This window comes from Parasteatoda tepidariorum, chromosome 8, assembly GCF_043381705.1.
Source record: "Parasteatoda tepidariorum isolate YZ-2023 chromosome 8, CAS_Ptep_4.0, whole genome shotgun sequence".
NCBI classification, from domain to species: Eukaryota; Metazoa; Arthropoda; class Arachnida; order Araneae; family Theridiidae; genus Parasteatoda; species Parasteatoda tepidariorum.
Window position 1 is genome coordinate 26,520,396 of NC_092211.1, and position 13,575 is coordinate 26,533,970.

General features: G+C 26.7%; 1 protein-coding gene and 1 non-coding gene across 2 annotated transcripts; one reads left to right on the forward strand and one right to left on the reverse strand.

Annotated features, from left to right (window-relative positions):
- The first annotated feature begins 671 nt into the window (after positions 1–671).
- On the forward strand, positions 672–5,278 carry LOC107450444 (uncharacterized). The gene is made up of 3 exons (XM_016066229.3): positions 672–830; positions 3,499–3,539; positions 4,969–5,278. Exons 1-3 carry the CDS (start codon positions 779–781, stop codon positions 5,194–5,196), a joined length of 321 nt encoding a protein of 106 aa, XP_015921715.1. The 5' UTR covers positions 672–778; the 3' UTR covers positions 5,197–5,278.
- A 7,936-nt stretch (positions 5,279–13,214) lies between these two features.
- Positions 13,215–13,286, reverse strand: TRNAM-CAU (transfer RNA methionine (anticodon CAU)). Its single transcript has one exon. It is a non-coding gene; the product is annotated as a tRNA-Met (tRNA).
- Positions 13,287–13,575: the final 289 nt, after the last annotated feature.

Here is a 13,575-nt window from a genome sequence, read left to right on the forward strand (position 1 = left end):
AAATATTACTTGGTAAAAATGCATCAAACCAAATTTTAGAAATGCATGTTAATTTTAATCAATTGAGCAATAAACAGTGTAAATTATCTAATTAAATACTGCAGAATTAGCTGATTAAATACCCAGATTACGGCTACCCCCTATATTTCGGGGGTGGAAAAAAAACATTTATTCAGAAAAAGTATGTTTTTGTGTCTGATTTCGATTAAAATATCGTCTGCACTAACTAATGAGCATATTTGAAGTCGTCATTTCGAACCATTAAGATTGAGTCCTAAAACTTGAAAATCTAATTATTAAATTAAAAATAAATCAAAGTATTCTTTATATATTTTTTTTCGCATTGTAAATTGAATATGTAAATACTAAAACAAGCAAAAACGATATTTAACTGCAAAATGTATGAAATATTACCGTGGTTTTTTATTTAATGCACCACTACATAATAAAGACGAGAATCATAACTGTTACTTCTGGCAGTTAACGTTGATGAGATGGTAATAATAAATTTAACTATAATTTTCACCTGGAATTCAAGGACATTAAGAAGAAAAATCGAATTCGCTGCAATAACGACATAATTTTTCACTCTTACTGAAAAGGAAAATCCCGGTTACAGTCATTGTTCGTAGTTCAGAAACTGAAAATTCCCCTATTGTTTTAGAATAAAAATAAACAATGAGTCTCATGACATAAAATAGGGTTTCACTTTCATATAAAAATCACACAAAAACGAATAATTTCAACAAATTAATAACATTTCGACTAGAAGATCATCATGAAAACTTTCAGTGCTATTCTGTTCTTTGCATCTGTTCTAATCTTGCAAGGTAAGTTGCTTTTAAATAATGCTTTATTTTTTAAACAATATTTATATTTTCTATAATTTATTGTTTTATGTCATTAAAAATTTTCGTTAACAATAATTCAATCTAAAAGATTTAATTAAAATATTTTATTTTTATCTTATGACCGACGTTGAAAAGTCGACCTGATTCTGGAGTTCAACTCCGTAACCTTGTAATTTTGTACCCAACCCAGAAGACAAGGGAATTTCTAGATAAAGCATTAGAACAAACTAGCCTTCGTGGAGGACTTTTTGATGGAACTAACCCGCATTTACGCTGCATGGAGAGGAAAACCAATTAAAACCTCACACGGTTAGCCCAATAGCAAGGCGATTCTAATCAATTAGTATTGTTATCATTTAGACGTTGCAATGACAATACTTAACTGAAATATATCGTGATACAACTTGACTACTTACAATAAATATCGAATACGATAATGATGAAAATATTATAGATAACGATCATTACCAATTAAGACAAATATCAGAAACCATAATACCGTGAAAATAATTTATATCCATGATTATCATATATGATATTATCACGATCATTATCAGCTATGATAAATATCGAATTTGCTATTATTGTGAATATTAATGACAACTTTAATTATCAAGTAAATATTATCGTGAGTGTTAATAAAATTAATTTTTATATAAAAAAATAAAAGTAAAATTATTGATTTAAGTAAAAGTTGAAGTAAACTAGTTAAATTGACGACATTTCGTGTAATATCGCCATTTCTTTACGATATATTGCAATGTTAAAATAAAAGTGCAAATTTTTCAGCTGCACTTGTGCTTTGTAAATTAATAACTGCTTGAAATTAATTAGATGTAAATACCTACGTTATCATGATTTCATACCTACATGTTTTCACGATTTCCGGAAAATAAACCAAATATAACCTTACATTTTATGCATTAATGTGAAAAATTTTATGAAATTATTTGTTGATGAACTCAATATTATTTTAAATTTTTTTTTAAAAAATTGTGTATAGTATATTCACAAAACCCAAGCTCGTAGGGCCCTAATTTACTTTTTAGAATTAAATGTTTCGAATAGTAAATATATTGTAATGGTAAACTTTTATTTTCAAAATATATGCATAGTATTTGTAACAAAAGTACGCAATTTCAAACATTATTTATTAATTTAAAAGTTGTACATGCAGGTCATAATAAATATTGTGCTCTTTTCAAACAAACAAAAATAATAAATAATAAAATTATACTCTAAGATTATTTCTGTCCTTTTTTTCACTGACTGAACCGTAGTTAATTTTTAGATATAAGCTATTGAGAGAAAAACCATACATACCAAGTAATTGAAATACATAAGGCAAAATTAGGAAATTTTGTTAAGGCTAGAAGTAAAAATATTTTTAATAGCCACTAGTGGCATTTTTTAGTAGCCACATTTCTAAAATTAAAAATTATGAATTAGTAAAAAAATATTTATCTCATTAATGTAAAACATTTCTCAAAATATGGTAATTGCTTCAGGGTTCATTTCTAAAAAGAGGAAAAATTTTCATGACCTCTTCAAATAGATTTATGTAAAATTTACAAATTTTCAATAACATTTTTAACTAATATAACTTAAGGTTTGAGTTTTTGAACCAATAATGCAACATAAAATTTATATTTATTAACAAACATAAAATTTTTCATTTGCAAAATAAATTTAAAATAATTGCAATCATAATGACGAAATTAATGATGAATGATCATAATAAAAAAAAAATTTAAATACTAACGATCATAAATTTAAAAAAAAAGTAAGATGAAATTAGCTTTATATCACGTAAAACTTTTGATAAACACATTTATAGTTCCTTGATATTTTGAAGCAACTTAAAATAAACTGAACGTTCCAGGAATGATTTGATTTGATTTTATAACAGCCGTTGAACAGCCGACCCGTTTCTGAGTTTACGACTATCAATATTCAACACCGTAGTCTTGTAATTTTAAACCCAGAAGACAAGAGAACTCCTGCATCAAACATTGAGACAAGCCCTTGAGAAGGACTTTTTGATGGAACTAATCCGCATTTACGTTACATGGAATAGAATACCTCGAAAACATCCCACGATTAGCCCGACGGCATGGAGCTTCTTGCCCGTGGTCGGGTGCAGAATTCGAATCAACCAGCCAGGGCTGGGATTCGAAACTTGGTCATCTCATTGGAAGGCAAATGCTCAATCCCCTGAGCCACCGGGACTCTTCCGGGAATGAGTACAACTTTCCAGTGATATAAATAATGTGAGAAATTGAAAGTATTTTTAAGCACGTAGGGTGCATTTTCGGCATAAATGTACCTCAAGTGGAGATTAGCAAAACAATTTTTAATTGCCATTTTTTTTATATTTAGTCGCCCTACGATTGGTGGTGACCTTAATTCTGCCCTGTATTAAAAGGACACCAATAAGTTAAAGTAGTTTATACTCTCCTTTATGCTGAAAACTATATATATGTACTTAAAAAGTGGTAGTAATCATCAGTCCCACGACGAAATTCAACTAATGAGATTTCCTCACTTAGAATTAAAGATACGCGAAATATTATCTAAGTGCTTTGTGAATAATTGTTATACAACTATATTGTTTTGTTCGTGTTTATAATTTTCTATTTCTTTTCAGTTATATGCGATGATAAGAATCCAGAACCTAAAGTAGGAGAGGTAAAGTAGCATTATATATATTGTCTGTCTAAATATTAACAAATATAATTTATAATATAAGTAGTTCACTAATTTAAATCTCAAAAAACAGACGTATTTCAGAAATTGTTTGTCCGTAAAAAAAAATTCACGATTTTTTTTTCAAGGCATTAACGTATGATTTTACAGTATTTGACAGTCTTTTATAAAAATAAAGCACTACTTTATACGCAGAGTTCATGTAAATTTAGTTGCTCTCGTCAAATACTAACTGTTGTACTAATAATTTTATAACCACAAGTTGTACTTACAATTTAATTAACTTTTCTAAAACGGTAAAATGATAAAATTCTTTCATTTTTCTTTAGTTTGCTAGGTACGGGAATTTTGACTCTTTTTCAAGCATATTACCTAAAGATAATTTTTTGAAAGCAAAAGTTTAACATAAAATCTTTATTGCGAAGTATTTCCTTCAATTTTTTTTTCGACTACGGAACCCTAAATAATCAACTTTCTTTCGGCGGAACCCCAACTTTATAAATAATGTTTAAGTTGATTTTGAACGTAGCCTGTAAAAGACTATGCTTAACATATTTAATTAGGAATGAAGATTTTTCATCGTTTCATATCATTAATAATCTTAAATTAAGTTTAATGTCCGACTGTTAAATTTGCAGTCCTTGTGCTGCATCTAGTTTAGTTATGAATTTATTTCTGGCGTATATACATAAGCTGAAAATGAATAAAATATTCCGAATTATGGTTTGCTTCAAAATGAATACTTTGAAGAACTACTATAAACGTTGAAAACGTTAAGGAAACATATTTCTTTATTAAGAATTTAATTATTTTATTTTGATTCAAAAAGCGAGATGGGAAATACTTGTCAGAGAATCGGGCGAGAGATCTGGATCTAGACTAGCAAAATCACCAATAATTTTATTAAAAATTTGATGTACTGCAATTGGAAAAATAAGAAAGACAATTAAATATTATATTAATTTATTGCGCCACATTTAAAATACATGTACAACCAATTTCTAACAAAAACCAGTCTCGTTCTGTAATCTGTCAAACATCATGACCGACAAAACTGGAGTCCTTTTCGCGTTCTTTGCTCTCCAATGCCCATTACCTAACCAAAAACCTAGCTCCTATGTCCGGTTAATTTTTTTATTTTTTTAAAACCATGCTAGTTGTAAATGGTTTAAAAAAAACATGTAGTTTTGTATTCATTGTTTTATAACCATATTACTTTTAAACGGTTTCAAAACCGTAAATGTTGATTGTTAATCGTAAAAAAAATTGCCAAAATTTTCTTTACCGTAAAATTTACGGTTAATCGAACGGACAGACTGCTTCCGGGTATTTTATCATAATTTTGGAATGAAAAATGTGTGACAGTGCATTTATGGTATTCAAACATATTTTATTATTTTTAAATATATAGCCTCAATACAGCTTGCAAGCAGCAGGTGGTGGAAATAATGCGAAAAACTTCAATTTGGGTTACAATGCTGGAGTCGGTACTCGAGTCTGGGAAAGCAAAAAGAAAGACATGAGTCTGGACCTCGGAGTTTCATATGGACGAGGTATCGCACGAGTGGATGGCCATACGTACAAGTCTGAACCTAAATATGGTTTTGGCGGAACTTTCAGATTTGGCAAGAAACGATGATCACTGAAAAATATCCCACACTTAAAAGAAAAATTGTTAACAGGAAGTTTGTATCCATAAAAATAAATGATGAAAAATCTGAGCACTTTCTTATTTGTTTTGGAAGATAAGCAATTTTTCTTTTAATAGATATACTATTCCTTTGAGACCCAAGCTTCAAATAACAGCAGATTTTTATTTAGAAATATCTAACTTAGAGATCGATAACGAACAACGACTATCGTTACCTTTTAGTTGTGATTATCTTTTGAAAATTTTATTTTGCGTTACAATAATCATAGTAAAAAAAAATTTTATTTGAATAAAATCGTAATACTTAGCCTGCTTTATTGTTTTATAACAAATAAATTTATTTGTATTATACTTATAATTTTTATTTATTTATGAACTTATTTATGTACTTATTTATTTATTTGCTTTTTTCAACCCCCAAATTATTATTTTTTTTTTTTTTATATCTCAAAAACAAAAACTTTTCCAAATAGTAAAATTAAGCATACAAGCTAATAATTTTTATCAATAGATGGCAGCACATTTGAATTTAGTAATATTTTGCAGTTTTTGTTGCTTTTTAACTCACTTTAGTCCGAAGCAGGATTACTACAAAACTAGGATTTGCTAATTCACTCAGTCATTTGCCACTGATGCAGTCCTGCCTTTTGGTACTTAATTAATAGTTGCGACATATTTTCTTGTTGATTCTTTTTCTGAAGAAAAGATAATAGAAAACGAATTTATTCTAAGCATCAATTTTATCCCCCTTTCGCGAGTTTGATGACTAATTTAATAGAACTACAAATCATGAAAAGATGCTAAGCAAATATTTAAGTGGCGAATTTGGATTGTAACTTTCCAATGGAAATTAATCAACAATCAAAAGAGGAGAAACAAAAATAAAAGTTTTAATAACAGTGCTAATGTATAAATTTTTTATTATAATTTTCTTAAGAGATGGCAGCACACAAAAATAATTATAATATATTTTGCCAGAAATTATCGTCAGGCTTACCGAGCGATTACTTCCTAACGAATTTTAAGATTTCGCTGAATTCAACTAATGTATGCAGTTTTAGAACTTTATATTGTAATATACCTTGCAAGGTACAAAAACTTATGTATTCTGCAACATAAAAAGAGAATTTATAGTGTCCAATTCAATTTGAATAAAACACAAACTTACTAAAAGATCTAACGCCATCCTGCTTTTTGCACTAACACTTAAAGCAATATTAAGTACCTAACCAATTTTGTTTTGCCCTTTTCTGATTATTATATATATTTTAATAAAACAATTTAGTTTTCATTCCCTATTATTTTACATGTATCGAAAGATAGTGCCAAATAATAAAAATATCCATCATCAATTAATTTGTGAAAATTAAATTAAGCGTATTTCGAATTCACGAAAAAAAACTTTCGAAAACTATCACGAAAAAAAACTTTTCCAATATATTTCATTTATGAACCCAAGTCATTGATGATGAAATCGCAATTTTTAGCAATATTTATATATTAAATTTAAAAAAATTCCGAAAGCTTCATGGAGAAAAAGAAGAAAAAAATTCAGAAAAACTGAAAAATGTTAAAAGAAGTGCAAAATTTAATTTTATAATAGATATTAAAAAATATAACTTTTTCAATTGTATTTAGGAAATATTTTCTAAATACAAATTAATTAAATAATGCAAAGTACTAAAAATTTTCTTATGAACATCAGAATTAATTAAGAGTTAAAATTAATTAATATAGAATTGAGTTATTGGACTGTTATTGGAAATTTCCTCACAATTACTTTCCGTGTGTTTTGCTTCACGATGACTGGATGAAATATTGGTTAGACCTGTGACACTATCAAAATTTTTCGAAATTTTAAGTCTAAAAATAATAATAATTAATCAAATAATAATAATTAATTTTTCCAAACTATTTCTTGGTTTTAAAAAACTGCTGAGTGTTTCTAATTAATATTGTCTACATTAAAAATATTTTTTTTTTTTAGAGAATATCATATTTTAAATGTATACTGTTTCTTTATTAGTTTAGTTTTAAACAATTTCCCCAGATGGCACAATGGAATATTTGTGTTCAGTAAAATGATAAGAGTTTGCCTCAGTAGCGCTATCTATATGTTGTAGATGAAACAATATCCCCTGTAATATTGTTTCATCTATAAAGAAGAACAGTATCCTCTGTATATGGGTCATTCTCACAAAAACTGTCATTTTTCGGTTCATAAAATCCCAAAAAAATAAAATGAATAAAAAGCTCTGAAACTTTTTTTATTAATAGAAATATGTAATGGCATCATAAAGAAAATATATATCCTTTAAATTATACTTAATATTTAAATTAATTAATTAATTTCACTATTTGAAAAGTGAGGGAATGACATTGATAGTGAGGGAATGATATTTTATTTCAATACATGTTTTTCTCTCAGTTACAGCTACCTCAAGTTTGAAAATGATAACATATTAAGTATATCTATTATTTATTATAATTTAGTTTTATATATTTAATAGTTTTTACAGGTTTGGGAAATAAAATTGGCTGGCACGATTGTCACATGGAATGGGTGGTAGAATTTTTTTTTATGTCTGTGTTTGTGTATTTATGTATGTCTTTTGGAAAGGGCCATTTTTATTTTCCTGCATTTGTGGGAGCCATTACATCAATTGTTACATTTTTTGAATGTAAGATCTTTACTTCTGCGGTATTTTAATTTTACATGTTACAAACAAACTTAATTAATGATTTACTGTTTTTTTCTCTTTGTATAAAATGCCTTAGATTCTATGTATTCAAATTTAAAAATATAAGATTGGTAGGTTTTTATGTTAATCTTTAACATCTGTACTACGTACTTTAACAAGATTTATTAAAATATTTGAAGCTGGAAAATGTATTTATGTGTGAAAGTGATACCTTATTTTTCTTGATGAAGTTTGACAAAGTAAAATTTTATTTCAAAAGGGCTAGAAAAAAATATCTTATGCAAAATATATATTTTTGAAAGTTCTTTATAGTTACTGCTTTTTGATTTTAAAAAAAAAACTGTCTGGTTATTTTTTGCGCAAAGATTTTAAATTTTGGACTCCTTGGATACTCCTTGGATTTCTTCTTCTGATCTCTGTTTGAACCCTGCCTATTTTATAAGTTCCCAAATTATAATGTTCACACAAAATTGATGCATCACATGCAAAACACGAAAGAGAGCGAAAATTCAATATGTTATTCCTTGCACTGTATGCAACTTGGTGAACTTTCATTGTGCCAGTGAATGGTTTAATTTTTACCTCAATTAATTTATCACATTTTTTTATATCCTCAATTGAAACTTCAAATAAAGTTACTGAGCAATTTTCTTTTAATACAGAAACAAGTGTTTCGTAATTATGCACATCTTTTCCTTCTGCCACTCTCCGATCTGCTGTTCTTTTCATAACAGCTCCAATTCCGTCGGGAGCTCCTTTTCCATGTCCGGATTCATTATAGTTCCAAGTAAAGTTTAGAATACCAGGAGTAAGCTGTTTTATATGTTGGGATATCAGATGAAACATTTTTCTGTTTCTATATTGGGCTGATGGCCCATCACTTAGCATATGAACATGTTTTACTTCACTTGTACTCATAATCCACTTTGTTGGAGTTTTTCTTCCATTGTTTCCTTTTCACTCTTAAGTTACGACTAGTCATTTGTGAAGCAGGTTTCACTCGTCCTCTTTCCTTTTTTTCCAGGTATTTAATTCGTTCTTTCTGTTTTAAAATTAAAGAGGAATTTGACTTCATTCGTTCTCTTCTTTTTCGATCATATTCTTATTTCTTTAAACGAGCTTCTTCTTTCGTTAAGCTATCCATAGTTAAGCTATCTGGAAAATAGATTCTAATATTTCTTAGATTGTTCTTAAAACAGTCATTCTGTATTTATTAAAATGCCTAAACTAATTAATTCAAGATCATAGTTGCATTATAACTGCTGTCTTATTTCATGCTGTGTAGAATTCACGAATAAACTTAAATTTGGCACTTAAATAAAATTCATCAAATTATAAAATTATAACTGTAAGTTCTCCAACAAAAGTAACATATATTTATATAGCATATAATTTATAAGTTATAACATATAATTTTAATAGAAATTAATCAGGTTAATTAAATTTTTCATTCAAAAATATTTTTAGGAATATGATAACTTCATCAATATTATATTTTAAATAAAGTTAAATTAAGAATGGGCTAGACTTTAGAATTAGACTTAATACAATATATTCCGCAATTTTTAATTCTATTTTTATTAAAAAAAGAAAAACCAAGAACAAACTAAAGCAAAATTTAACAATATACTCATCTTGAATCATTCCCTCACTTTATACATTAGTGAGGGAATGATAGTGAGGGAATGACAAATTCAATAAAATTTCAAAATAACAGTTAGGCCTAATTGATTTCTGAAATCAATCACATACAATTATATTCATACAAGAAAGCAAAATATAATTATCCACTTTTTCGATGAATTTGTATTTTATTTTATTTTAAAAAACGACATGAGGGAATGACAAATGTAAAAAATTTTACCTGGTTTGATTCATTAAAATTTATTTTACAGCAAAGCTTCTTTAAGTTGAAAATGGAAACATACTGGAATTTTGTTCTATGATGTCAGTTGTTAACTTCTGAAGTTTTTATTAAAATATTTTTATTCTAAGAAGTTTGCAGACGATAAAAACATTGTTGTGAGGGAATGACGCGAAACGCTGGGGACAAAGTTTAAAATAGTGCTGTGGTAATATTTTTATCAGAAATTAAACTTAAAATTTATTTTCTGAATTCTATATTTCTATATTCTGAAATAAAAAACACGAATTTGTAAATTTATTTTTTTTACTTCAGAAAAAAAAAATTTTTTTTTTTAAATCAGCAGTGGGGACAAGTGAGGGAATGACATATTGGTATATTTTAATTACCTAAAATAAATAAAAAATAAAAATTGATAATTTTATTTTTATTCTTTTGTTAGCTTGCATTCTGAAGGACACTTTCCCTGAAAATTTTTTTTCGTAAGTTGTAAAACAAACATAAAATATACTGGGGACATGAAAATGACTGTTTTTGTGAGAATGACCCATATGATATTATATGGTTTTTTTCTGTTTTTAAGAATCAGCAAACAATAGTACTCTTACGTAGTGATTACAGACAAATAAGTATAATATTTTACTGTTATATAATGTTATACAATTTCAAACGGTAATCAGGCAACACTTCTTAATTCTTTTACAGCTAATTACCCTTTTTCTTTTTTTTTTCTCTTTTTGGAAACTAAAAACAATCTAATAATTCCAATGTTACAAAAAAGTGAAAATTGAATTTTTTTTCTTTAGTTTTTAAAATTTTTTGAACATTTTTTATTAATAATTAAGTAATATTAAATCTTTGGAAATAACAATAAATGCGTTATGTGTAAAATAATATGAGTATTTTCATTTAATTTCTTTAAAAATATCTGCACTATTATTTTTAACAAAGTAGTTATATAATAAAACACGGAATTTCTGAATTACAGTTGGGAGCCGATTATCTGGAACGATCGGGACCATCGTTATTCCGGATAACTGATTTTTCCGGTTTTCTGAATCGCTACAAAAAGCCGTTTTTTTATTCTTGAACCCAACTAAAAATAGAAAAATATTTAGAAATAATCTTAAAAAGGAGAAAAAACGATGAAGTAATACACTAATGATTATTTCTAAAATGATGGTAAGGTAAACATCTTTAAAAAAAAAGAAGAAAAATCCTAAAATCTTATGAGGAAATTTTTTTTTTTTTTTTTTAAATAGCGGGAAAATTTATCGAATTTCGTTCCTGTTTTTTGGTTTTCCGGTTTTCTGATTTCCGGATAACGGATTCTGTACTGTACATACATTCTGTTATTAACAATCAGGTTGAAGTAGGGAGCTATGGAAGACATTTTCCCCATTGCTAAAACATGAGTTTGTATAGGAGTACCAACAAAATAAAGAAAAATATTTTGTTTTCATTTACCTTAAATCAATAATTAAAAACTTAATTAATTTGTGAACATTTCATTTAGTTTGATAAATACATTTAATTATAAAGTGTAAATTTATAATTAAAAAAATGCAGTGTGTGTATCATTCTTATTGAACACAGTTATTGAAATTTTTTCTAAAAAATAAATATATTTAAAATTCAATTTTTTTAAAGAATAAATTCAATGTATTCATTTGTCATAAGACATAAAAATTAGTATTTGGGTTTAATCATTTAAAAAATTTGTTATCATTGCACTTAAAATTTCTTACAAAAAAATTTCGCTTTTTTTTTTTTTTATACAAACAAATATAACTTTTTTGGGAACAAAAACAAGCAAATAAATACAAAGAATATATATTCGTCGTCAAGAGGAAAATCCTGTCCAGGCGACAAAGAAAAGTAATACAATAAATTTAAAATAGAAATAAAAATAAATAAAAAAGGGGGGGGGGGATATTACAATTATAAATTCTTTTGCTCATCATAAGACATCATATATTGTTGAACACTGTAATAATAGGAAGAAAAAAAATACATGAAACTATATTAAAAAATAACAAAGGTAACATTAGAAATTCATTTGGATTGGCACAAGACTGGTATAAAAAATCAAATGCTTCCTTTAAAGTGAAAAATAGAGATCTAAGTCGTCAATGTTCATCACGAATTGAAATAAAGCACGCTTAAAAGAAGAATATATTTTGATGTTTTGCAACTGAAATTGTAATTTATTATATAATTTAGGTGCTAAGTAAAAAAACTGTTTTCGTGAAATTTCTATTGTAAAGTGGGGAATCTCATATATTTCAGTAGGTCTCCTTTCAGACACATTAGTTTTTAATTTGCATATTAATTTATTGTTGTGTAAATAAAGTAAAATACGAAAAAATACATTATGGCGAAATGGTAATAGGTTAATTCTTGTATATATATTGGCAGTAGTTATACTTGAATTATTTATATTTAGAGAATTAATAATCTTGAAGCATTTATTCTGAACTGAGATTAAAGGAAGTCAATTAGTTGTATATTCACCGCCATATATTATTGCACCATAATTAATTAAAGAATAAAACCAGGAGTAATAGAGTGCTTTCGCAAAATTAAAATGAATTTTATTCTTAAGGTGATAAAATTTTATTAAAACAAAACGCAATTTTTTAACTAAATTGTTAATATGTGTTTTCCATTTCAAATTAGAATCCATATATAGTCCTAAATATTTGATATTATTTACAGATTGTAGAATATAGCATTGACAATTTTAATTAGTACTTTTACAGGAGAGAGAGTGAAATTTTAAATTCAAGTTAAATTCTGATTTTCTTAAACTGAAATAAATATATTTAGTTTTATTTAGATTTAAATTTAAGTCATTTACGGTAAACCATTTTGAAATTACGCGTAAATCAGATTCAATTTGAAAAATTAGTTGATTTAAATCAGTGCAAGAATACAAAATTACAGAATCAACAGCATATGTTATTATCTTACCAAAAAGTTGGAGTTGACAAAAGTCATTGATGAATATAATAAACAATAAGGGTCCTAGAATAGATCCTAATTTTTATAGTACTATTTTGGAAAAATATATTGTTTAAAACAAAGCTTTTTAAGAAATGTTTTTGTAAGAATAAGTCATCAAGAAGAAAGAAAAAAAAACAGTTAGAATCATGACTTGCCTATTTTATTAATTCCTATCATCCTGTATAACCATTATGCTCAGAAACTAATGAGTTTCTTACTCAAATAAGAGAGAAAAATAGGTTATTCAAGTTAGCATTAGCATAAAAAAATAATATAATTTTTACAGAATGGATGAAAATAAACGTCTAACTATATTTTTGAATAATTATTGGAAAAAAATGTTTATCTTTTTTTTCGAATTTAAATATTCTTAATTTTATAAATAAAATTAATTTAGAAGTGATATTGTAAGTTTTTCGTAAAATAAAAATTTCTAGCAGAGCGTGGTTTCGATCCACGGACCTCTGGGTTATGGGCCCAGCACGCTTCCACTGCGCCACTCTGCTACGACGGAGAAGTGCTGATATATATATTATAAAAAAAGATAATCAAACTTTCTTTTTACAGAGATTAATTTCAAAAGTATGTAATCTATTCTTCATTTTTTCCATTTGCTTAAGCTTTGAATTATAATTTAAAACGATTAAAACTTGTTAATAAGAATATTTTTTTTCCATTCAATATTATGAATACAAATCGACATTAAAACATAGAAAAACCTTAATTTAAAAATATTTTCAGACATGCTCTATTTAAACTCTTTTTTATATAAGTCGATAAATTCTTATCAGTTTT